At 34.3% G+C, this 27,434-nt stretch overlaps 3 protein-coding genes across 5 annotated transcripts in view; 2 read left to right on the forward strand and 1 right to left on the reverse strand.

Annotated features, from left to right (window-relative positions):
• Window positions 1-1,791, forward strand: part of LOC109072208 (eIF-2-alpha kinase activator GCN1-like) — a 52,387-nt gene extending 50,596 nt beyond the window's left edge. Inside the window, exon 58 of the mRNA XM_042730395.1 lies at window positions 1,166-1,791. Within this exon, the coding sequence (XP_042586329.1) occupies window positions 1,166-1,291 (126 nt within the window). The 3' untranslated portion in view covers window positions 1,292-1,791. The remainder of the gene's footprint in view (window positions 1-1,165) is intronic.
• A 5,451-nt stretch (window positions 1,792-7,242) lies between these two features.
• On the forward strand, window positions 7,243-16,479 carry LOC109072213 (RAB35, member RAS oncogene family b). Its single transcript, XM_019088471.2, has 6 exons — window positions 7,243-7,500; window positions 10,057-10,107; window positions 10,796-10,919; window positions 12,707-12,831; window positions 13,159-13,283; window positions 13,652-16,479. The coding sequence occupies exons 1-6, from the start codon at window positions 7,449-7,451 to the stop codon at window positions 13,778-13,780; spliced, it is 606 nt and encodes a 201-aa protein (XP_018944016.1). The 5' UTR covers window positions 7,243-7,448; the 3' UTR covers window positions 13,781-16,479.
• A 3,560-nt stretch (window positions 16,480-20,039) lies between these two features.
• The window catches only part of LOC109072215 (BICD family-like cargo adapter 1), a 35,929-nt gene continuing 28,534 nt past the window's right edge, over window positions 20,040-27,434 (reverse strand). For 2 of the 3 annotated variants that reach the window (XM_042729262.1, XM_042729261.1), the window contains 2 exons: window positions 26,183-26,303; window positions 20,040-22,626 (listed from right to left, as the gene is read on the reverse strand). In XM_042729262.1, coding sequence (XP_042585196.1) covers window positions 22,459-22,626; window positions 26,183-26,303 — 289 coding nt within the window. In that variant the 3' untranslated portion in view covers window positions 20,040-22,458. Of the gene's footprint in view, window positions 22,627-23,556; window positions 23,671-26,182; window positions 26,304-27,434 lie in introns of all 3 variants that reach the window. The other variant, XR_006155384.1, reaches the window with a different exon arrangement.

A 27,434-nucleotide genomic window follows, 5' to 3' on the forward strand; every position in this document is an offset into this window, starting at 1 on the left:
GCAAAATTTTCACATTTTGTTTATGCATATGCACGTTTTCTTATCAGATAAAAAATGTATCCGACTCATTTGAGCGCACAAGTTTTCGTGCGCATTTTAAGATTTTACTCACATCTTGCCGTTTCCATCCAGCATTTTTATGTAATCTCAATTTGCATAAAATATGTGGATGGAGACAATAATACAAAACTGGTTTACTCCTCACATGTGTGCAAAAACATTTTGGATTCACAGCCTCCTTAATATAGTGACTTGTGAATCTACAACAGCACGAATGATCAGGGCTAAACCTAGTACCATTGATGCATGGCAATGTTTTTCTACCAAATGACTATAAAAAGGTTTTTTTTTTCTTCCCTCTCTTCTTTCAGATTGTAAAAATATTGGTATGTCTGTTGCTCCCCTTCCCTGTTTTGTTTGTTTGAATGGATGTTGTTTTGTTGAATCAAAAATTTAAAAAAAAAGTTGTGGATGGACATAGCTTCTAATGAAGGGTGGTTTTATTGAAAGTGTTGGGTAAAGTAATGGTTTTTACTGCCTCTTAAAACAGTAACTAATTGTTACTTTTTATAGAAAATAATGCATTGTTACTTTTGCATGACTTTTTTCATCTGAACTGGGCTTGCTTGCTTATTTTTTTTAATAACAAAAACTGGAAACTGTAAAGACCTTTTGACACCAAAAGTGAACTGAATGATCCTCAGGCTAAAGGAAGTGCCTCTGAACCTCACTCCAGATTTTTGGGAACATGGGAACAGGCCACAGGGAGAGGTGTCAGTGAATAAATAGGAAAACAAAGTAACTGGAGTTAATTATTTGAAAAAGTAACTTGGATATTTCATTGTAAATTTAAAAGTAATGAGTTACTTTACTAGTTACTTTTGAAAAAGTAATCTGATTACATAACTAGCGTTACTTGTGATGCGTTATTGAAGTATGTTTTACAAGAAAATAGTATTTCAGTCTTTCTGCTTCAGAATTTCACATTTAATGTGCCACTTTGTAATTGTTTGTGAAACTCAGGAGTGAAAACTCTTGTTTTAAAGTAATTTTTGTTTTCAGTTTGGCAATTAAACCAGACTATTGATCAAAAAACACCTTAAAAGTCTTAACCAATCAGGGCACAGCACTTGGAATAACGTTTGCATGTGTAAATTTGTTTCAGAGCATCAGTGCGATCCTGGACTCGGCCAGTAATGAGCTGCTGTCAGAATGTTACCGCAGATCCTTGAAGAAGATCTCCAGCCTTCCCGACTCCAACGAAGAGATCGATGACACCATCCTGACATGATGGACAGCCTCCGCTGCTCTGAATCCAGTCCTGTAACCGCTGCTGTTCTCAGAGATCCTGCATCTGTCAGTCACACACACACACACTCTCCTCACGCTAGCTTTGACTCGTGTCATTTACGCCACAAGGAAAGCCTGGGAAAGTATTTATTGTGCTGAGCCCCTGAAATCATCATCTAAAATCTGCATTTTCCTTAATTGGCTATTAACTTGTAAATGTATATTTTTCGTTTGGTTTTCTTCTGAAAGATGAAGTATTCATTTGTGCCAATTCTTTTCAAACATTGATGTTCTGATGCCCTTTTATGTTTCGTTTGGATGGTGAGCAGTTTCTCGCTGTTGTGATTGATTTCTCCGTGTGTGTGAGAGACGCGTGAGCCATTAACAACCCAAAGGATGTGATGCTGATTTCTCCAATTGGCGCTGTGTCCTATAATAATGGTTGTAGGAATAAATAGAAAATGAAAACCTTGGTTTAATAAACGGTTTGACTTAATTACATTTATGTTTGTGTTTTAATGTTTTAATTCCTGCTCAACATTTCATGCATCTTTTATAAGATCTGAAAACTCGTAATTACTCCACTTAAGTATCATTTTTCAAGAGAAATCGCACGTTTAAAACATTGTGTACCCAGGAATCCTGTCTGTGGTTTTACAATTCAAATAACTGAAGCATTGCTTGTGTAGAATGCAGTCGGGTCCTGGGTCTTCCAAGCTTTTTAATGCCAGTGAATGGTGGTCCAGATTTTGAAGCCCAAAAAAGTACTTCCAACCAAGTGTGTAGGTTTGATTTTGGCAAAAATTATCTAAATTATTGCTAGGGACAATTTAGTAGTCTGGCTATTGGTAGGGACCAGAGTCATCTAAAAATATTTTTAATGATATTCGGGTCGCTTGAAAATAAAGATGCCAATTAAAACTTTGTAATTTATATAGTACTAGACACAATTTTGAAATACATAGGCCTACACTTTATTGGCTGAATAACTGGCGCGAAGATGACTCATGAGCTCAGTCTAGTGATGGGAAGTTCGGTTCTTTTCCGCGAACCGGTTCTTTCGGACAGTTCGATTCAATAAACCGGTTGAAAAAAACGGTTCACCGGTTCTTTTAGGCTCGATGTAATGACGTCAAGTCTATCAAACATTCAAATATATAAAGTCAGTAATCATAACTTTAGTCAGTTAAAAACCTCATAATCATGAAAAGTTTACAATTAAGTTTTGCAACAACGCACCCAAATACAGTAACAGCAATAATGTTATATGTTATGTTATAATATTATTTTTCTATTCTATCTGTTTTCTTTTTATTATATTATTTAAAAGCCCTTGCTACGTGTACTGCGTTTAAGTTAACTGAGACTTGTTATAGCACTTATATATCATTGCTCTTTTGTTGTTTTTTATTGCTTCCATTGTCCTCATTTGTAAGTCGCTTTGGATAAAAGCGTCTGCTAAATGACTAAATGTAAATGTAATGTGCATAGGAGGATTTAAGTCTTGAAGATATAAAGTAAATAAATTAGGTGTCATCAGCGCAGAAACCATGATCCACTTACTATAAATAATCCATTGCAATTTATTTGTTATTAAATAAACTTACCTTTCGCCAGATTGCCCTTGATTCAAGCCCTCGGTTTACTCGTGTTCATAACATTAGCACAGAATCAGTTCAGAATCAATCACCAAAAGAACCAGTTCGGTTCAGACGCGCTGTGTGGCAGAGCTTCACGCTGAATCACGCATGCGCAGTATCATCAGCTCCTCGGTTCTCAAATCTGACTCGTCCGACAGAAACGGTTCTCGGTTCAGTGTACTGCTGACCGGTTCTTGACTCGAGAACGAGAACCGCTCTAACCGGCGCGCTGCAGTTCAGTATCATCAGCTGTTGCGCTTCTTGTCCGGTGAGTGACTACATTCCGCCCATTTAAAAATAATAAATGCGCGTCCTTGAAAGCGCGCCGTTTTCTAAAGTAGCCTATTTACTTTAACTTCTAAGGTAATAATATCAATGGTATGATGTTTACAAAACATATACATATATTTAATTTTTTTTTTTTTTTTTTTTTTTTTTTTTTTATTATTATTATCGCTATAGGGACAGTTTGGCAGTCGCTGGACATTGATAGGGACACGTCCCTGGCGTCCCCCCTAATTCTATGCCCCTGCGTTACGATGAGCATGTACTACTTTTAAAAAATGCGGGTCGGGTACAATATTTTCTTTTTGTTTTTTGCGGTCCGAGTTGCGGGCGGGTAAGTTGAAAACGTCGGTCGGGTGCGGGTTGTTTATCCATTGACCCGCGCATCACTGGTAGGGACCATAGGTAGGGACATGCATTGCGTCTCTACTAAATTATAAACCCTTAAATCATAACAAGCACAGTCCTACTTTGAAAACTATAGTTACTACAGTTAGTTGCTACACTAACCATATGGTATTTGTAATAAATCTGTGGTTAATTAAATAAATAAAAAAACGGAATTCGGGAAAAAAGATTTAGGATAGTCTTAAATCCCAATCTGAATCAAATGATCCGCGATCCGAATTTCCGATCTGAATCAAATGATCCGCGATCCGAAGTTCCAATTGGAATCAAATGATCCGCGATCCGAAGTTCCGATCTGAATCAAATGATCCGCGATCCAAAATTCCAATCTGAATCAAATGATCCGCGATCCAAAGTCCCGTTCTGAATCAAATGATCCGCGATCCGAAGTTTCAGTCTAAATCAAATGATCCGCGATCCGAAGTTCCGATCTGAATCAAATGATCCGCGATCCGAAGTTCCGATCTGAATCAAATGATCCGCGATCCGAAGTCCCGATCTGAATCAAATGATCCGCGATCCAAAATTCCAATCTGAATCAAATGATCCGCGATCCAAAGTCCCGTTCTGAATCAAATGATCCGCGATCCGAAGTTTCAATCTAAATCAAATGATCCGCGATCCGAAGTTCCGATCTGAATCAACTGATCCGCGATCCGAAGTTCCAATCTAAATCAAAAGATCCGCGATCCGAAGTCCCGATCTGAATCAAATGATCCGCGATCCAAAATCCCGATCTGAATCAACTGATCCGCGATCCGAAGTTCCAATCTAAATCAAAAGATCCGCGATCCGAAGTCCCGATCTGAATCAAATGATCCGCGATCCGAAGTCCCGATCTGAATCAAAAGATTTATGAACCTGCTCCGAAGTTCCAGATGATTTGCTGAATAATGATTCGCGAACCCACTCCAAAGTTCCGATCTTAATCAAATGATTTGCGATATGTGATCCGATTGGAGTGCTTCGAAACTGAATCATTTTGCGAGGCAATAGTTTAACTTTGAGTTTCGTTCGTGCTTTTAAAAATTAATCGCTTGAACTGAATGATCGAAGTCACAAATTTGAATCAATTGGAGTGGTTCCAGTGAAAATGACTCACTCAGTTGATTCGGTTTGTCTGTTCCTCTGCTTTTCGAGTCTTCTTCAGCCATGTTTACACAACACTGTCAGTACTGCTGAAAGCTCGCTAGTTTTCTGACATTAATAACTGAAATAAGCGGGAAAAGTACAATGTTTATAAATAAAATATCAATTTTCCATTCCAAAGATAACATCCAACATCATCAAACATATTCTGGTGAGGTAACCGGTTTATTAGTGAATCACTCTGCACCTCAAAATACATGTTCGATGTAAACATTGTACATTATGATCAAGTTTGTAGCTTCCTTCACTCTATTTGAAATAGTTTGAGCACTGCAGTTCATATGGTGACAGTTAAATAGGAAATCAGGAAAAGCATCCAGTCTGTTACCATTGAAGTGAATGTTCAATTTATACTGTATTATAATAAATATTTGAGAAATTGTTGTATCAGATTGTATTAGTGATGGTCAATGTAAAAAGAGCAAATGGAAGCAGATGAACACAAAACAGCATAACAACATAAAGTTAAAGACTCACCAGTTCATGCTTTTTGGAATTGTTTACGGCTCTGAAATCAGACTTACCTGTGAGCTACAATAGATAGATCTTGAATTATTAAACAATTGGGTTATTACACTAACAGAGGTGTTTCCATCATCGTAAAGCCACAGATCTGAAATCTTTATTGAAAGGTTTCAGCAGTGATCAGACACATCTGCAGATTTAAGCCATCTTCAGCTGTTCCCGAGGGAATAAAATCTGCAGTTTTCTGGCAGATTGTTAAAGTTCAGACTGCTTTGGAAAGTTGCACAGAGTTTTCAGGCTCTCGCTGAAGAACTGCTGAGATGTCATGAATACATTTCTTTGTTGGCACTAAGAAAAAATGAGACATTGCTTTAAAAAGCACTGCGGTGGTACCATGGTACAGTGATGGTGTCAGATGGTAATACTGTCAACAGTATAGTACATTCCACTGTATATTGTTAGTGATAGATGGTAATACTGTCAACAGTATAGTACATTCCACTGATGATTACCATGGTATCATGGTATTTGCATAATAATAATAATAATAAATAGTCGCTGTTATTATTAGATGTGTCGACGCAAAAACATGACTTCCATGGATTAAGAAGAGTTATAATATATATATACTATATATATATATATCTGTTTATAGCTATATATGTACGTCTCACGTTTTTGTGATTTTTGATTTTTATATAGTATAAATGGCTTCAGTTTTCTATTCTATATTCTATGCTATATATTCTATATATATACGCTTATATTATTTATGTATATATATAATATAATATTAGTCTTGTTTTTTTTTTTTTTTTTTGGGATCCAGTACAAAACAACAAAAAAATTTCATATTGTTTGTACTGAATTTATTCCCGTAATGAGGCTATCATATTAAAAACAATCTGCACACACACATACTGCTTAATATTTTTATACATGATTCTTAGATTAACAAAAAACATTTTGTTGTTTTGTTTTGTTGTTATAAAAATATTGATATCATTTTTATTTATTTTCAAAAAAATATTTTTTTTTATTGTAATGAGTTTTCACAACATTAACCACTAGAAAGTAATTTTAAATCAAAAACGTTTCTGAAATAGGAATAAATTATATGTTAAAACTTTTGATTAAGTGCTTATTTTCACAATATTATGTTGTGACAGTAATATTTCACTCAAGACTTGTTAAGAAACTTATTAATTTATTGGATCCCAAACTTTTTGAATGGCAGTACTGTAAGATATAATATATTAGATATATTACTATATATTAAGTTTTCTATGTAATCTACAATGTACTCATCACCAATTTGTCAAATTAAATAACAATGCATTAAAATACAAAATGACATTAAAAAAAGTTCATCTGGAGGTACCATGCCAGATGGCCGAAATGTGTCCTCCCATAGAGAAAAAGCAAGAAAAAACAATTAGAGGGAACATTGGTATCATGGTATTTGAGTATAATAAGAATAATATAATAATAAAAGTTACTGGATTAAATGTGTCCAAAACATGCACTTACATATATATAATATATAAGTCTTTTTTTTTTTTTTGGCCATAACAAAAAACATTTTGGTTGTATGTAATGAGGCTATTGCACACACACATAACTACATATACATTCATAATATATCTTTTAATTAAATCCAATTTGATCTATTCCATTATGATTCTTTGAAATATAATTAAATTACAATGCACCAAGTTGTTTAAGTATTTTTATGTTTATTATTACTTATTATTACGCCATAAAATATGACCCACATTAATCTTAAAGGGAAACACTACATTAATTAAATTTAAATTATATTTTTATAACCAATTTGTTATTTTTTATGATTATTTTTAAATGGTTAAACTAATTGACTTGAATTGAGCAAATACATTGAGCTTTTATATTTTTTATTTGGTGACGTTTGTTTGTTGACGGCTGGGGTTTGTTGATGTGTGTCACGTCATATGGCGTCGGCGGTTTGTGGTTGTTTGTTGCAGGAGGAAACGCCGTTTCCGGTAATGAGCGAGCGACTGCTGACACCGCCGAAGCCCAACGACAAACCCGCTGCTTTCGGCATCTACCGGGGAGAAATTGTCCGCTCTTATCCGAGCGGGACGTCAGACGGGTTCCAGTCAAGTGTTCGGCTGGAGACGAGAGGCGCGAGGCTGCAGCGAAGGCGCGGGGTTTGAGCCTCCCACCACCGGCATGGCCCGCGACTACGATCACCTCTTCAAGCTGCTGATCATCGGTGACAGCGGTAAGAGACGCCGCGGATGCGGGCCGACGCGAGGCTCTGTGGGCTCTGAGTGTCTCTTATTAAAGCTGTGAGCTCCGAGAGGCTGTAAATGAACGTTGGTCTGATTGAACGGACGCACGAGCGTGTTTCTGTCGCTGGGTCGCTGCTTTAGGGCTGATCGCCGCACACAGGCCCGAGATCCGGAGATCCTGCTCTATGCATCATTTATTCAGTACTACAACAGAAGTGCATTGATTTGAGTGGCTCCAGAAACACTTCACACACGCTTAACATGTCTGAATATCAATGCATTATAATCTAGAATAAAAAATAAGAGCGATCTGTTGAAAATATGAACGATGTGCAGTCAAAACATTTGAAATACTTGGTTTGAAATGATCGAATAATAAATCTGTGTTGTGAATAAGACATTTGCTTGAATAGGCTGATAGTGAATGTGAGTCTTGACCCCTGTGTGAACTTGGGGAGAGCTGACTTGATGCATCTTTATGCAAAAATGAAGAAAACTGAAGTTGGTCCTGCAGCATTTGACATGCACGGATGTTGATTTAATAAATGACACATTAAGTGTCACTTAAGTGAACATGTTATTTTGTTACATAAATGATATGTGAAAGTTCACAGGGTAAAAATATGTAACAACTTCTGTTCCTGTGAATGAACTGATCAGAAACTGAAATCTGGACGTTTCAAGTGTTTGTAAGTGCTGATTTTAACACAGAAAATGCTTGGTTGGTGGTGTTTTGGTGTCAGTTGGTTAAAGTTGAGCCTCTTGTTCAGGTGCGAGTAAAGGAGATCTAGCGTTTGCACAAAAGCAAAGGCGAGTGTGTCCTGTTTTCACGGGATGGTTAACAGCCAGCAGCACATCACAGTTTGTGGTTCGTGTGGTTTGAGTTTTTGCACCTTCTCATGTAAAGCAGACGACTCAAATGAGCGCAAACTGTTTCGACCAACTGTATGTTATTAAAATGTCACATTGTTTGTGTCAAATTCTCAATTGCTGGTTTGAATCAAGGAACACTAAAATAATCTATTTATATTTTAAACTTTGTATGTGATATATAGTATAGAATAAATAAAATAATTAGTTTATATATCTATATATGGAGAGAGAAGGGGTGTAGATATATAAACATTATTTTGTGTTATATACTTTTTATGTGTGATATTTTATATAATATTTTATTATTAAAAAAAGTTTTTTTTATATATTATTTTTATATGTGTATTTTGTATTATAATATTATTATTAAATAATGTGTGTGTGTTGCCATTCAAAGGTTTTGTATCAGTAAGATATTTATTGGTTTTTAAAAAGAAAAAACTGTAATATTGAGAAATAATTATTGCAATTTAAAATAAATGCATTTTATTTTAGTATACTTTAATATCTAATTTATTCCTGTGATGCAAAGCTGAATTTTCAGCATTATTACTCCTTCAGAAATCATTATAATATTATTTATTTATATACCGTGTGTGTATATATAGTATAAACAAATAATTGTATTATTTACTATATATCACATTACCTATGAAGTGTATCTCTTTACGATCGTTGTCCATACATTGCTCACACGAGTGAGAGACGCTGGCTGCAGTAGATGGACACACAGGCCTCAGTGTTGCAGTTTTTCGTCCTCTGAAGGCTTTTATTTGGGCTCTGCTTCAGTTCTGAACTCTAATGGCGTGACCTCATGATATGGTGCAGATCTCTGGTCCGTGATGAAAGAAAATCGGCCACATGGATAGACAGGCTCGCTTCCGACACTGCTTGTAATATAACTTTAGATTTCATTTTTAACTGGAACATTTAGTCTGTTTTTTTTGCGGCTGTATTTGTTCAATTCTGTTCTCTTTTTAAGAGAACTGAAACTGATTGATTGATATGAATATCTGTCTGCAGAATCAAAATGCAGATTGTCCACTGCAAGAAAGTGTTTGTGTTGTGAACCATGTTCTTCAGTAAACAGGTTTCACTCATACTCCTGGAATCTGAGCTTGCTTGGAAAGTGATTCGATGCATTTCTATAGACCTGCTCTAAATATAAAGCAACTCTTTTATCCTGTGTGGTAGTGCGTCATTTGTCAGGATCTGCATCTGCTTGGTTTATCTTCCTTTCTGAGAGTCAGCGGTCGTGTGTGTGTTGGCTGTCGTCTCAGACTGTTCATAAACCACCACATTCATATTCCACAGAAAAATCTCACTGCTCCAATCTGATTGGCTGACTTTGCTGTTTTGAATTACCTGCAAACCCTTGAAGAAAGTTACATGGTCATTGGCAGACAGTCTCTCTCTTCCTGTCTAAACGTAGAGTAATCGTCGGTGTGGATCAGATTTTATACTGGCAGTATGTGAGATTATTTTGGTCATGACATCATTTAAGGAAAGTGTCTCAGCGAGGATGTCATGTTTCTCAGAGTTTGTCTCCAAGCAGTAAGTGAGAAAGCACATGGTGAATGTTAACGGTGTTATCACGTTCAGCTGAAATCTGCTGCATCACACGTTGCATGGTTTTTCCTCATTCTTTGGTTTTGTTTGTTTGTTGTTTTCAGGTGTTGGAAAGAGCAGTCTTCTCCTGCGCTTTGCAGACAACACTTTTTCAGGTAAGATGCATGAACATGTCCGGCATCGTCGGTCTGATTTATTATCGTGCTTGAAGGGTGCAGATATGATGGCCTGTCACAGCTGCTGTTTGTGATGAGAGTATTTTTGTTTGTCCTCTACCTTATACTCATTAAATTAAAAAAAAGAGAAACCATCTAAGTTCTTGCGCAGCTTTTATTTTCTACAATGTAGAAATTAATTTATGGAAATAAATACATTCAAGTAACTCTTATTTTAATTTGTAAAGAGAAATCAAATAAGTTTATGAATGATACACTACCATTTAAAATTATGGGGTCAGTAAAGAAGTTCATGTTTTCAGCAAGGATGCATTACATTGATTAAAAGTGAGAGCAAAGACATTTATAGCATAGATTTCTATTTTAAATGCTGTTCTTTTGCACTTTCTATGCATCAAAGAATCCTGAAAAATCAAATCTATCTCAGTTTCCACAAAAACATGAAGCAGCACTACTGTTTTCAACGTTGATAATCATCAGAAATGTTTCTTGAGCAGCAAATCAGCATATTAGAATGATTTCTGAAGATCATGTGACACTGAAGACTGGAGTAATGATGATTTGCATCACAGGAATAAAGAATATAGAACGTATTATGAAAATAAAAGCCCAAGCTAATCTATTATGATGGCATATTCAGTGCTCTTTGGGTTGCTTTGTGTTGTAGGTAGTTACATCACCACTATAGGAGTGGACTTCAAGATCCGGACGGTGGAGATTAATGGAGAGAAGGTGAAGCTGCAGATATGGGACACAGCCGGACAAGAGCGATTCAGAACCATCACGTCTACGTGAGTCTAACACATGACATTATCAAACTACTGCTGAGCTGATCGTATCCTATGTATGTTCTTGTGACTTATTATGAGGTCATGGGTTCAATTATCAGGAAACACACATACTGATGGAAAAAAATGTACAGCCTGAATGCACTGTAAGTCGCTTTGGTTAAAAGCGTCTGCTAAATGCATAAATGTAAATGTTCTAGACATGATATGCACATGCATGTGCTTTTCATATTTCATAATAAATCGTAATACAACGAGTTTTGATCACAAGATTTACTATCAGTAATGTGCTCAAAGAAAGTTAAGTACTGGAAGAATAAATCTTCCTTGGTCTGAATCAATTCTGTATGGTATTTCTCTTTAAATAGAAATGGTGCTTTCATTCATAGTTTAAGTAATAACATTTTAAGACATTGAAAATAATGTTTCAAGTCATCTTTGTTTGTGGAGGTTGTGTGTGCCAGCGTGGCGTGACTCTGTTTGAAGTTCCTAATTAGTGCTGTGACGTTTTATAGCTACTGTTTGACTGAAGGTCAGCATCTACCATCGGCACTCTGGGACTGAAGCGGTCCTTGGGCTTTAAGTTCACACTTCCTGCGGAAAGAGGATTTATTTGTTGTGATGTTTGGATGTATCTTACATTTCCTGAAGCACACACCATTACATAATAAACTTGGTTTGTGTAGAAGCTGTCATACAGAATTTGCTTCATAAAATAAATGTAATTAATAGCTATCTTAAGTTTCAGTTGCAGTTTTACCTGAAAACGCTTGTGACTTCCTTACTATTGATGTTTTGTTTTCCAATATCGAAACATCTTTAAAACAAGATGCATTTACTTGAGATGTAAAATGAAGAAATGAGGTCTTGTTTTCTGAGAAACTGAACAAAATTGAATGAGTTTATGCCCAAAACAAGAACAAATATCTGCCAATGGAATATAAAAAAAATTGTTTTCCATTTAAATTAAGTTGATATTTCTGAGCCCATTGACAACTTTGTTTTAATGACTTAATTTTGATAGATTCATTTAATTTGTTATTTTGCTTCTCAAAGAAATGCATCTTGATTTAAGAATCTTTTTAAGAATTTGCACTGGAGAACAAGGCACAAATACACATTTTTGTAGTGTGATCAGAAGATGCAGTAAAAGCTATTTTCATACCCTAGTGGTTGGGAGGAGAGCTATTCAAGCCCTTTTTTGTGTAAAGTAAGTGAAAAAGATATTTAGAGACCATATTGACACATTTTGTTGCATTCAATTTATTTCTTACATTTTCTTGGTCTTAAAAAGTCTTAAATTTACTTTATCAAACCTGCAAAAATCCTCAGAATTATTATGCCTTACATTAAAATATTTAAGAGTTCAAACAACTGTTATATCTGTCAAGATGCAAAGACACTTTTTTTTGTAAGTTTTGATCTTGTTGATGTGGCGACGTAGTTAAAGTGTGCAGTGGCCTGGAGCTGGTTAGTCATTAAGTAGCTAACAAGGGAATGTATGCTGTTTCATTAGTGTCATATTAGTGTTTATGTACATTTATGCATTTTTATGTGAGGTTTTGATCTGTTATTAAGGACGGTGATAGAACTGTGACAGGCTCGGTCAATGACACAAGGGTTTGGTCACTCCAGGCCTCTCAAAGAGCTCTTTGTGCGTGCATGTCTTTGTGTCTGTGTTTGGAGACAGAAGACGGCCTGTGCTTTTAAAGTCAGAGGGCTGTTCCTGCATCCAATGTTGGTTACTGAGAAAAATTCTTGTTAATTTTAAAGCTGATTTTCATTCTCAGGTATTACAGAGGAACCCATGGGGTCATAGTAGTGTATGATGTCAGCAGTGCCGAGTCCTTTGTCAATGTCAAACGATGGCTGCATGAAATAAACCAGAACTGCGATGACGTCTGTCGAATATTAGGTGAGTTCTCCAGTAAATGTTGCATGTTAGATTTTATTTTTTATTTTATTTTAATATTATATTATTTTTATATGTATATTGTTTTTAGTTTTTTATTTATTTTCAAGTCGAGTTCTATTTGTAAATGACCACTGTTTTGATTGGCTAATATCTTTGCATATGCAATATGGTGTTAATTCACTCTATGAGTAATCATATGTTAATGAGCCCATGGTTGTGATGTTACTTTCATGATATGAACCCTTTAGTACATGAATTAGCAGATTTGACAAAATCAATCGAATGGTGAATTCTATATTAATTTCTGTCTACATTTTCTCCCTTCAGTGGGCAATAAAAATGACGATCCAAACTCTAAGGTTGTGGAGACGAATGATGCACAGAAGTTTGCTGAGCAGATGGGCATCAGTCTGTTTGAGACGAGTGCAAAAGAGAACATCAACGTGGAGGAGGTGAGTTCCTCAGGGCTCTGTATTAGGACCATTCGGATTGTGCTGTGAAACACCTAAAACTCACTTATGTGCCAGGTCTGGAAAACTCTCTAAAATATACTTCTGCTCTGCTCTACTATATATAATTTCATATTTCACAGAATGAGCACTTGAATAATCAATCACTTGTGCACATCCCTAGCTGAATGTAGTCGAAACAAAATTAAAATTACCTCTCCGTGTGACATCTATTTTTCAGTGGCTTCAAACGTGGCTCATCTAATCAGATTTTAGAGCCGTATATGTTGTATAAAGTGTGTTAATCTTTATTAGAATCAGTTTTGAAGGGTGCAATAACATATCCGTGTGTGTTTCTGGTCTTTGTGTAGATGTTTAACTGCATCACAGAGCTGGTGCTCCGGGCAAAGAAAGAGTCTGTGGCCAAACAGCAGCAACAGCAGCAGAACGATGTGATTAAACTCAACAAGAATAGCAAACGAAAGAAAAAATGCTGCTAGTGGACGAACAGACGTTCCTCTGCACGGCGGTCTGTACACGCAGACGGACTGTGATCGTCTCATTTAAGATTTCACAAAAACACAGTGCGGACAAATGCAGTCCTTTCTGGACCGAGACAAACCACAAAGACTTTTTAAAAGAAAATGTACAGATTTTATGAGAGTCGAGGAGTTTTATGTGGAATTTTTGTTGTTTTTTAATAAGATATTTTTCTTTTTTTGTTGGGGGAAGCAAGCTGACGTGATCGCCAAACCATGCAGGTTTCTGTATGCTTTCAGAATTACTCTTCAGTGATTATATATCTCTATTATCCACCATCTCAGGAGTGATTTTATTTTCTTCATTTTGCTTCTCTTTCTCGCTTAATTTTTTTGTGTGTGTGTGGAATGCCAGTGTTTTTTCTGCAAGAACAATTTGGGCCTTCCCCCCCTCCCCCTTTTTTATGAAATCATACAAATACAGACATTTACTCACCATGGATTCAATCGGAGACAGATGCCAACAACTTTTTCTTTTTTTTTTTTGTTAATTTTAGACATTATTGATTAGTGATCCATCGTGTGTTTTCATTCTCTGATTGGATCTTTTGTAATTCCTCAAGCCCGTTCCTTCCTTTCATTGAATGAATCTCACAAAAAAACATCTCCAGGTCACATTGAAGAATTATTTCTATTTTGCATAAAGAAAATGAAGACTTTGTTTAGGATCAGGCACATTTCATGCCAAATTCTTGATGAAATTTGATGTTTATACATTGTAAAGTAATCATATATTATCATAGTATTTGTTTGCGCTGCATTTAATTGATGCTTATTTAAAGAAATCATTGTAACAGTCCTTTTTTTGCTGTAGTACATTAAAAATGACTATTATAGTAATAAGAATAATGAGAATTTAAACATCTGGATGCTTTTCAGTAATGTGCAATAAAAAGAGCATTAGCATGAAAATGAAGTCAATTAAAAAAAAACAACGTAATGATCCTAAAATAGGCTTCATTTTTTCATGCAAATTATAATTTCTTTTTGCCTTGTAGATTTGCATGGTTTAATGAGATTCACTGCATTAGTTCAGGCTTTGGGTCTTTGTGATGTGGACAGCAGAGCTCCTTTGACATTCAGTGACATCTTCTGCTGCTTCAGGCTCGTGTTTTTCTGCTTTCGTTTTTTCCATGAAGGTGGATGATGCTGCAGTAATCTCGGAACAGTGTTGCCACACACTTCTCTTCTGTTTCAGTCGTTGTAGTATTTCTCCAGACGCTGGAGTTGCATCTTTGGGTTTGTGGATGTATTCGATTGAAGCCAGTGTTAAAAACAAGATTTCATCTTCTGAATCTCACGGACGAGAGGCGTTGTTGTGCCATACGAGCTTGTATGACGTACAATCATATGGACCCGGAAGACGCTGATACAAGGTTTAAAAACATAATTACCATGTTTATGCACAGTTGCAAGGGGTCTATCGCTAATATGAAATGTAAAATGTTTTTATATGTGGAATGGAGATGTTGGGTTAAAGTGTTTAAGCCAATGGGGTTCATCCCTAAATTTCTTGAATACGCTATTGACACTTTGACACTTTGTGGCAGATCCACATTTGACAGCTCTGCCATCCCACTGTGTGATCTTCCATTGACATCTCTGTGGAGGTGAATCTCACCAAAACATCAACACCTTAAAAAAAAAGGTTAGTTTTCATAAAGAAAATGAAGCTGATTATTAGGCACATTAATGTTGTCTTTTGCATTAAAATGTAAATGTAAAAAGTAATGTTAATGTTAAAATGTAGCATTATTTGCAAAAAGTTAAAAAGATTTGTTTATTAAATGCAACTAAATTAGTCACGCCAACAAAAGTTTTCCCCAATGAAAGTCAAGCCAATTTTTAGGCACATTATTTTCTTTCTTCTGCATTAAAAAGTTAATGTAAATATGTTGCTTTTTTGCAGAAAACTAAAAACGCCTTTTTTTTTTTTTTTTTTTTTTATGAAATATACATATAAAATTGGTTTATGCAATGAATTAAGATCTGCATTTAAGTCATTACAACAGAAAAAAATGCATATTTATGTTCTTGTTTTGCATTAAAATGTTAATATAAAATGTTCAATTTTTGCAAATAAGTAAATACCAGATTGTTGTTGTTGTTGTTTTTTTAAATATCCGTATTGAAATCATTACGATTTTTTTGTGCATTGTGCATTTTTTGCAGATTGTTTTTTTTTTTAATGTAATGCAATGAATTTAGAGCTGCACTAATTAATTACAGTAACGATAATATATAAATGTTTCAAAACTGAAATATGCAAAACATGGAAAAAGATTAAGGAACCTAAAATGAGCTTCATTTAAAAAAAAATAAAAAAAAAGTAATATCTAAAATTAAATTTTGTTTTTGAGTGGTTTTGTGAGATTCACCAATAGATATATTTTCATGATTAATTTAGTAAGCCAAAACACCACAAGCCCTGGCTGTGCTGTGAGCCAATTTCAACCCAGTCATGTGACTTCAGTTCATCATACGTGTGCGTATACGTGCACATTTGACATACTAGCACATGTCCGTGCAAACTGTGCTGGTTGAAACACTTTTTTTCAGCTGTGGTTATATTATACACTGGAGTAAAGAAATGTATAGTGGACCTCCCCTTTATGAATTAAATCATTAATAAATATTTTAAGAATTAATATTTGACACAAGCATGTTTGTCCTTGTCTTTATTAAGCATCAACATTTGTTTACAAGCTTTGCTCTTTCTTCTTAATGTTTATTGAAGGACTGCAACGATTCTTCAGTTTTATTACTAGAATTGAGAAGATTTTGCATTTGCATTTTTTTTTTTATTCTGACACATCATAGTGCATTCCACGTCAAGACATTGGAAGCTTTTTAAACATGGACATACATTTGTCTGCATTTGTATATAATTTGGTATTTTAAAGGTTTCTGTTGGAAAAATAAGAATTTAATAATTATAAAAACACCAGATCAAACTCACTAGGAGTATAAATAGCAAACACTTTATGGAAAGTATAAAATCTGCCTTATTTACATGTTTACCACGGCATTACTTACAAATGTACAGATACATACACTTTTGTCTGCAGTCTGTATGGAAGTGAAGAATTTTACAAAATGCAAAATATTAGCGCTGTGATAATTCGCTTCAAGTCCATTTGACACTTTTTCTGGTTTTGTTCAAAGAAGTAACAAATCAAATAATCTGCATGAATAATTCAGCCTTAAGTGTATCATATTTACTATAAATGTAGCGAGGTTCACGTTGATATGAAGTTGTATTTTAGCAGCCGTTTTTGAGATTTACTGCAAAGATAAAGTGTTTGAGTAGATATATGTATGTTTTTAATATGTTGATTTTTAGAAAGTGCATTTAAGGAAGGAAACTTGGCACTAATGAGGCTGGTGAGAACCATTCATATTTGCTTTATACAATATTTACTCGGATGGCTATTAATCTGTATTCCCCCATTTATTCTATGTAAAATAAGTTTTTTGAATCACAATCAGACCAACAGGGTCAGGATAGAATTGCTTAATATTCAATATTTCTATTAAGATAATTTATCGAACGTCCAGTGATCATATCCAAACAACTTGTTTTTGACTTATGAATGAAATATACATAGAAAGACGTGCACATCCACTCACATGCGTGAAGAACTAGTGCTGCTCGTTTGAGAGACTGGTGACATTTCCAGAGAGTTTTTGTAAAAATGGGAGATGACTGTGGGGCAAAACAAATTCACAACAGCAGCTCGCACAGATTTAAGACACAGACTGGAGAGACTTGAGAAAACAGTGTTTAAATGGCAAAAGACAGCAATACAAAGTCAACGTAACGAGACGTTTACAGAACAGTGTGTGAAACGCAAGAACATCTAAAGAAAAGACAATGAAATGTTTTAACATACAGAACAACAGAAGAGACGAGTAACACTAAATGTGGAGCGATTCGAGCCGCTGCTGCTGTCTGGAAGATTTAAACCACTGCTAATATTACAGCGTTTCATTCATCCGCCGGCAGACAGGAGGAGCACCACAGGCCTTGATGAAAAAGAAATATCTGATCCTTTCCAAATCACCTTTGTCATATATGTTTGCATCAGTTTGGATCTTCCAAAAGTAGCATTAAATGTAATTGGAGTAAATTAAAGGTAAGTGAGATTTTGCTTCAGTGAAATTTAAACGTCATGATTTTTTTCAATAAGTGTTTTAGAGGAATTTAAAGAATATTTACATACATTTTTATGCATTAATTTTGTTTAATATTCTGACAATTGCATCCACTGGAGTTGTTTTCTGTGTAATTTTAATCGCTTTTTTATGATACACACATTTGTTCAAATTTCTGTATTAAATTTGCATATTAAAAAGGTCACTATAGTGAATATTCATATGACCAGTGTTTACTGTAATGCATTAATAAGTAAATAGTTACTGTAATTTAATTACTTTTCCCAAGAAACGTGAAGTGGTTACTTTCTGTAAGTTAAATGTCTGAAACTAGTGGATTTAACATCCAATTTTAACTTCTAATGTTAAAATAAATGTTTTTAATGTAACCTTTTCCCTTTAAATATTTAGGTCAGTTCAGGAATCATTTTTATGTCTGTCCTGGTTGAGGTTGATATAGGATTTAGAAACTATTAATGAGTAATGAGATATTTTTAGAGAGAGTAATTAGTACAGTAATCTACACTATTGAAGATTTGTAAATGGTAATGGATTACTGTTTTCGAGAAACTTGGCCAACACTGCGTGTAACTTTGCTCTGTTGACCTGTAGGACCTCTCCTGCGGATCAGATCAGTCCTCTCATTTCACATTGATCTGATCGATATAAAATTACAAATGGAGCAGTGTGATGTATTGGGTCTGGATGGAGAGTTTTCAGATGGTTTACATTCAGTTGTGATCAGACAGCGAATCCTCCAGAAACACTTACGAACCAGGCTACACGACAGACAAGCGCTTACATGGAGATTGTTCTAAAAAAGTCGATTTATCATTCAAAAGTTATACATTTACAAATATATTGATTTCTTTTTTTATTCCAAACCTGTTTGTGTCTTTGTACGTATAAAAAAAATCACTCAGTCTTTGGGTTTCTCCGAACCAAAACTCTGCGAGAAAGAAGACAGCTGCATAGCTTTGCTCAAAATCTGCCCGTCTTTCACTGACTGAACCCTAAACACACACACACACACACACACCGAACACGAGACAGAAAACACACCCGACACAAGTGCTCCCTTCATTCTCATAGGCTGGAGGAAGTATACACTAGAAATGACCTGGGCTGTGTTCACAATACCATACCAGCATACTACACTCTCAGAAATAAGAGGTACACTCTTAAAAATAAAGGTGCTTCAAAAAGGAGCTTCAAGCGATGCCATAGAAGAACCATTTTTGGTTCCTCAAAGAACCATTTAGTCAAAGGTTTTTTAAAGAACACTCTCTTTCTCACCTTTTTATAATCTGAAGAACCTTCTTTCGCCACAAAGAAGCTTTTGTGAAACAGAAAGGTTTTTCAGATGTTAAAGGTTCTTCATGGAAACATTTAGACAAAAAGGTTCTTCTATGGCATTGTGAAGCACATTTATTTTTAAGAGTGTACAGGACTATTTCTTGGGGTGGTACCCTTTCAAAAGGTACCTATATGTACATTTAAGCCATTTAAGGTCCTAACATTTACCGTTTAGGGGTAAATATAGGTACAAAGATGAATCTTTTAGCTTTCGTCTCTTACTGTGGCACCACTAGTGACAATTTTGTACCTTTTTTCTGAGAGTGTAATCATACTATGCCTGCAGTATTTAATACTATACCAAAATTTGCAGTATAGATATACAGTACTCACTGGATTGAATACTGTATCCCACAGTGCAATGCACTTGACTTGACATTCCCTTTACAGTGTGACAACCAGAAGTAAAATCAACGATGATTTTTAACATTTCTACACTGTAAGAATTTTTTTTTTTTAAAAGTGGGAACATATAAGGATCTCCCGCACACTATCTTAACTTGCAAAATAAATTTTTAATCACACAACGTTTCGGTCACACGACCTTCATCAGGAGGTGAAGGTCGTGTGACCGAAACGTTGTGTGATTAAAAATTTATTTTGCAAGTTAAGATAGTGTGCGGGAGATCCTTATATGTTTATACGACCCACCAGGTCTTATTTTTTCTACGCACCTATTACTTACAGGTGTGCGATGGAGTTCGTTCACTTTTTAAAAGTGGGAAAAGGTACTGGTGATTTTCTGACAGGACATCAGCTGTTAAGTCATATTAACACTTCACTCTGCCCTATTTTTACAGACTTTTCCTAGTGTAGTGACAGTTTTTTGACCAATGAAAAAAAAAAATACATTGGAATTTTTGGTGATTGCAATGCAAGAAATATTGTTCCATTCTGCATACAGTGTCACATTATTATTTGTGTGTAGTGTACGGCGCAGTAGTATTTAATTCTGAACACAGCCGCAGTTTCAGTGCATCTCTGAGGACTGACATCATCTAATGGTGTCTTCAGTTTGGTGTTTCTCTCTGATTTATACTGTTTGTACATGTGTAAAAGTTTTTCAGACGCAGTCTACAATTACAGCTCAACACTTCTGCTCTTTGGTTCATTGGCGTCAGATTGTGACGCAGACAGCCTGACGTTTATAATCAAGCAGTCCTGAGGACATTTTCTCCAGATATGTGCTAAAAAACAAGCAGATATGTTTGATAAAATAGCCACGACTAATTTCCTGTTGCATTGTTATTTGTTTGTGTTGCGTGCTTTTATAAGTTTTGGATTCTAAGCAGCTGCTGAAAGTTGATCTTATATTATATTCATGTGGTTGTTAGAAAGTTAATGACATTCATTAGTTTTATATAAAACAGCTCTGTGAATGAACCCAAGAGCAGAACGTCTGTAGCTGTTTCTGATTTTAAAGTTGCAGCGTTCAAACATCATCTATAATCAGGCCCACACCCAATCTGTGTCCCAAACGGACAAATTGATGCTGATTTATGACATTCATCTTATTTTCAATAATACTGCAGTACTCTCATATTTTTTGGTCCCCAAATCAGCACAGAAAATGCAAAAGACGTCCACAGATTCCGTCTGGGCCTGAAACGTCATGGTGATGCTGAAACCTCCTGAGTTGAGTCTCTAGCGAATGCCGTGATGTGCCTCCGTGAATCTCTGGCAGTGAGGTGAGGAGAAGCTTTCCGAGGCACTCGCAGGGGATACAGACCTCTGAGAGGACTGGAGAATTCTGGGAACCCTGTTAAACAGACCCTGCCGCAGGGCTTCATCCTGTCAGACGAGATTTGTGTTCTGCTCCTAAAGCTTTCTGAGGGAGGATTGTGGGTACAGATAAAGTGCAAAACGGCTCAAAGCCATCAGAGAACTGGGTTTGTCAGTGCAGTGGTTCTCAGCCGGTGGCTCGGGACCCGAAATAAGTGTTTTTACAGTCAATTACTGGGTGCAGGCAGACAACATAAAACCTATGTAACACTTAAAGCCTTTATGTATAATTCATATTAAAGGTATTCAACGTGAACGTTGTAATGCATTATATCTGTTCAGAAATTGAACCTACCTGTAAAATTGTAACCAAAGTTAAAATGCTTTATAATATCTGAAGGTTTGTGTATCATGCGTTTTAATGCATTATATATTCTTAAGGTGTAACAATGAGTAAGTATAATACATAAGTATTATAATGTATCATAACCGTGGTTACAATTATTCATGACATCAAACAGTGCATTATGCCTTGTAAAGCTCATTATGAGGCAAAAATGAATGCATAACAACTTCTTTAAAATAATGCATTATATATACAGACTTTAAGTGTTACCGAAATATTTAATCTTAGATTTAAGATTTATGTATTTGCATAAATTGCATAAAATAAAGGTCAGTTTTCTGTAACAGTACTAACTGAACTGAATGTGTTTTAAATACACAATAGCAGGTTCATAAATGTATTATCAACAAATCTATTTGGATTGCACAGTTTTAATATAAACAAACTAATAAACTAAACAAATCACTCCAAAACAGCATGGCATAGTTTATTATTATACATTTGCATCTATTTAATTTTATTTTCAAAATGCATTTATTTTAATTGCTTCCGTTCATTGTGAAAACAATTAAATTAATTTAGTTAAAAAGTATAAAAAAAAAGTTACATTATGGCCATTGAACAAGCAATATTCAGTTAATTTTGATTTATTAATGATCAATGTTTAAACCTGGTTACTGTGTTTGTAAAATTATAGAAATCTTTTTCAGAAACCTGTTTTATTTTTGTTTAACTGATAAATATGCATCACATTAGATTTATTAGTTTATGTTAAAACTGTCCAAATGGATGGAAATTTATATGCAATTCAAATACATGAATCTAAGTTTTTATCTGAATTTTGTGAGTTCATTAATGCAACTATTTAATGCATTTCAGAGTTGTATTTTAAGGTTTGTTTGTTTTTGTTGTTACTTTTGTACAATAAATAATTTTGGTTTTTGATGATCAAACCCAGTTGAGAACCACTGATCTAGTGATTTAGACTTTCTTTGTCGTTTGTTGTACCCTTCTCTCACGTCTGTTCTCACACTCTCTTTCTCCATGTCTTCAGATAATCTCAGTTCTTCTTGAAGAATGAAAAGAGGCGCTTGTCTCCGTCCGAGAGGCGATGCGCTCGTCTGGATGGAGCTCCTCCTCGTGACCCGTTGAAGGAGTACGGAGGATCCTTCCACTCCTCCTGGTGTTTATCCATCAGCTGTTGATCGATAACTCTGTGCATATCATCCTGAGAGAGAGAAACAGACATCAGGACTTCATCTGAAGATAGAACAGAGCCACCGAAACAGTTTGAGGTGAGTGAGAATGGATGAACACGAGTCCCGTTTTCACACTTCTTTTACATTGTCTGAACCAGAACTCAGTCCCCTTCCAGTGTTGTTATTGTTAACAAAACTAAAACTGTTCAAACCAATTTTGGTAATCAAAAAAAAAACAAAAAAGAAATATAAATATTTCATGAAAACATTAGACCTAAACATCTTAAATGAAAATAAGAAAATTAAAATTAACATAAATTAAAGCTATATAGAAAAAATAAAAACTGACAAATGCACATAACAAAACCTAAAATAAAATTAAAACTGAAAGTATAAAAATAAAAGCTAATTCAAACTATTAATAAATACTATAAAATAATACAATAATAAAATAAATGAAAAATTAAAAAAAAAAAACTGTTGCCTAATAAAACAGAATATATGTATATAGATTTCAGTAATTTTGTAATCTTATATTTTTTCTTAGTATATTACCAAAATGAAAAACTGGAATAAAAACAAATAAACTATATATATATATATATATATATATATATATATATATAGATATATATATATATATATATATATATATATATAAATAATAATAATAATAATAATAGTGATAGAAGAACATAGCAAATTAAAAACAAATGCAAATGACAAAAATATGTAATAATATGTAAAAAAAAAACAAAATGTCATAAACATATGTCATAAAATATGTAAATAGTACTAAAATAACACACTGCCGGTTCTAATGGTTTTGATGTTTGTTCTAGTGTGAAAATGGCCTGAAGAAGAGGTGAAGAACCACAGCATGATGACATGAACGGTGACCTCGTGACCTCATGACCTTGTGAACATGGATGCGGGTTCGACGGTGAAGCCGAGCTCACCTCTAAGGCAGGAGGGAGTTATCATAGGGGAGAAGGGATCTGTATGGAAGCTGAGAAAGGCCACTAGATCAGAAACCACAAGAGCCACACAGTGAACAGCCCTGAGGAGGCAAACTGCAGGCGGGAGAGAGAAGGGAAGCTAAGAGTTAAACACACACACACACACACACAGATGCTCACATTCACGGGACACTGGGGAGAAAGAGCGACAGAAGCGCTGTCAGAAGCAGAGTTCATCTCTGATGTAATACGAGGAAGTAATACTGAACTGAGAGGAAGAGACCACACACACGTTCATACACTCAACAAAGACTTCAAGTCAACATGAAACTGCACTTACAGCCCATTTTACATCTGTAACGTGACATCTATGCCTGGACTTTCGAATCTATCACTATTTGGTTATTGGTTATATGAATGTTAACTGACATTTATGTACTATTGATAGTATTTTAGAAAGGCTGTCAAGTACAAAAGACCATTTTTAATATCATGTGACAATTTTTACCAAGACTCTTTAATTGCATATGGGTCAAACGCAAGACTTTTAATTTTATATACATAGAAAGCATATTAAATCCAAGTAAAGTGTCTACTTTAATACTTCAAATAACTTTTGTGAAAATAAAATGTGGGTGAAATAATAATCGCCATTCAGAGTAACAGTTTTATTTATTTCTAAATGAAACTACTTATTCTGACCTGTACTTATTCAAATATATAAAAGAAAAGATTGATCATACTAATTATAAAATATTAAAAACAAATGGCTAAAACCTAGTGGTTTGAAAGATAGTGGCTAAGATCGGTAAAGACTTAAAATTACAACAGATTAGTATTTTATTAGTTTAAATTAACTATCGTTACACTGAATGACATTTTAGTGGATGTCTTTAGTAAAAATTTATGATAGTCATTCATTTTTAATTCTAATGTATGAGGGGAAACCATTTAAAGCTGTATTAACCTTTTTTTTTAATGCTTGAAAACCTCTTTTCGTGCATGACCCATATACAAAATTGTCTTTTTTTTCTAAGTTGTATTTATTGTTTGTGTGGCTGATATTTCTATAAACATAAATACAACCAACTAACATCATGTACAATAGTAGCCTAAAACAGTGACTAAATATATATTTAACATTAACAGTCATTTAAAAAGGAGAATTCATTTTAGTACATTTTGATTTTGGAAGATAACAAAACATTTATTTTGTTAAAATAGCGTGCATTTATGAATTGTTGTTTTGTTTTTTTATTGGTGTGATGTAGTATTTTGTGTGTGTTTTGTTTTTGTTTTGTTTTAACATAAAAGGTAAAAGGAGAGAAAAGCAGACGGAGAGACAGAGGCTGACCGCCGCTATTCATTACAGTTCAGCATCATAAAAAGCTCATTTACTGATACTGAGGTTAGTGTTAATGAATGTTTCTTTTCAGAGGTGTTTTGATAGCACAATAACCCAGACTGATTCTGATTACATTATTACATCTTGCGTAATGCTTCATGAGATAGACAGCTTTTGTATTCCCTTAGAATTTTTTATTTTACCCTATAATTTACATCTTATACCTTTGCATTTTTTTGTATAGTTTTGTAACCGATTTCAGAGCTGGATGTTTGAGCAGAAACTAACTCTCTAACCAAATGTGCGGATGCAGACTTCAATACTTGAGCAAGCCATTGCAAGCATGCAGTCCTGTTGTACTTAACCTTCTGATCATGATGTCCACTTTGTTTGACAAAAAGCCTTTTTAAATGATAATGTTACAACTAAACCACCAGTTATATATATATATATATATGAAATATCTTTTAAAAGACAATATATGTAATGTTTAAGAGGTATTTTATATTTTACAATAAAGTTCTAGTTAATTAATCTGTAAAGTCAGTCTTGCTTTAATATCATTATATTTGAATTATCATTTTTTATATGTTCTGGTTTCATTTAAATTTTACATTGTTAGTAATTTTTTTTAATGTCTAGGGTTTTTGTTTTCAGTTTAATATCGGAAAGTGAAATAAAATGTTATTATGACAACTAATATATATTTATATATATTGTTATTTGCTTAACCTTTTTAAATTAAGCTGCATTACCATATTGTTTAGTATCAACAATACATACTATTATAGTTTTTGTCTATATTTGAATGATTATATTTTTTTTAGTTTTTTTTATTTTCATTTTAAACTTTCATGAATTCTTTTTTTATCATTTTATTAGTTTTTTTATGTCTAGTTTTTATATTTAATTTTTTTTAATAAAAAGTTTAGTTGTCATAATATTTTACTTTACTTAATGTTTATTTCATATGGTTTTAGTTAATAATAATATCCCTGGTACTTGTGTTATGATGTATGAAATTTCTCTTGATTGGCTAGGGTTTGCATTCACTTTTTTTTTTTTTTTTTTTTTTTTTGATGCTTGCTAAAACCCAGGCTTTTGAAAGAGTGCATTTTATATGCACGTCAGCTTTTTGATGGACCTTTTCTTTCAGGCTGATCTGAGCCAGGGTCAGAGGTGTTTCGTGTGTGTGTGTGTGTGTGTGTGTGTGTGTGTGTGTGTGTGTGTGTGTGTGTGTGTGTTTGTGTGTGTGTGTGGTGTGAGTGTGAAAAAACGAACCTGCCAGGCTTCTAACTGCTGAGACAGGTTGAGTTTCTGCTGTATCGCATCCAACAGCTGACTGTTCAAAGACATGATGTCTATCTTACACTTCGCCAGCTCCATCTCCACAGCTTTCTTCCTGTAACGGGGAAAAGAAGGAGCAAAAGAGTTACAGAACAGCATCTGAGGTTAATGTTGTGATTGGCAGAATGAGGTCACGGGTACAGGCTGTGTGCACTGATGTGTGTAAAAACTTCACGACGTCTTCTAAAAGATTCTAATCTAGCTGTATACAATTGTTAAAAATGACCATTTAAGATGTTCTCACAAGGAAAATTAGTTCATAAAGATACTAAATAATGACTTAATTCCCTTCTTAAAATAATACAAATAATTTTAGTTGTTAATGGTGTTACTTTATTGGTATGTGTAGTTGCTAACTGGGAAAAAAGTAAATCCACCATTTGAAGACTCATTCCCGTCTGTAGCTGTGCAGAATGAGTGACAAACAAGTGTGCTTGATTGTATTGAATGTGCACTTGTAATTAAAATAGTTAACTTGACATGCAGATAATATAACATTAATGAAATAAAAGGCCACTCAAGTGCACTTAAAAAAGGCAGACTCTGATGACTTTATATTTAATTAACACACTTAAGTACAGGTTCAAAATAGTCACTTGGAAAAAAATATCAAATTCAAAGTTTTATTTTAAAGTGCATTTATATTTAAGTGTTTAAAGAAGTACACTTATTTGCATTCAAAATACTTTCTAACATCTGAAGTACTTGATTATAAGTATATATATAATTTTCACTGTAGTGTTATTCAGTATTACATTTAAAGTTCATATGTGACCCTGGAGCACAAAAGCAGTCATAAGTAGCACAGGTATATTTGTAGCAGTCGCCAAAAATACATTGTATGGGCCAAAATTATTGTTTTTTTCTTTTATGCCAAAAATCATAAGGATATTAAGTAAAGATCATGCTCCATGAAGATATTTTGTAAATTTCCTACTGAAAATATATCAAAACTTCATTTTTGATTAGTAATATGCATTGCTAAGAACTTCATTTGGACAACTTTAAAGATGATTTTCTCAATATTTAGATTTATTTGCACCCTCAGATTCCAGATTGTCAAATAGTTGTATCTCGGCCAAATATTGTTCTATCCTAACAAACCATACATCAATGGAAAGCTTATTTATTCAGCGTAGAAATATGACGTATAAATCTCAATTTAAAAAAACTGACCGTTATGACT

Source organism: Cyprinus carpio, chromosome B8 (genome assembly GCF_018340385.1).
Source record: "Cyprinus carpio isolate SPL01 chromosome B8, ASM1834038v1, whole genome shotgun sequence".
Lineage (NCBI taxonomy): Eukaryota > Metazoa > Chordata > Actinopteri > Cypriniformes > Cyprinidae > Cyprinus > Cyprinus carpio.

What these genes read in the sequence shown, in the direction of transcription:
- LOC109072213 (XM_019088471.2), top strand. Translation starts at nt 7,449, where the DNA reads ATGGCCCGCGACTACGATCACCTCTTCAAGCTGCTGATCATCGGTGAC. An exon ending in GCTGATCATCGGTGACAGCG is followed by an intron (nt 7,501 to 10,056) that starts GTAAGAGACGCC and finishes TGTTGTTTTCAG; the next exon opens with GTGTTGGAAAGAGCAGTCTT. An exon ending in TTCAGAACCATCACGTCTAC is followed by an intron (nt 10,920 to 12,706) that starts GTGAGTCTAACA and finishes TTTCATTCTCAG; the next exon opens with GTATTACAGAGGAACCCATG.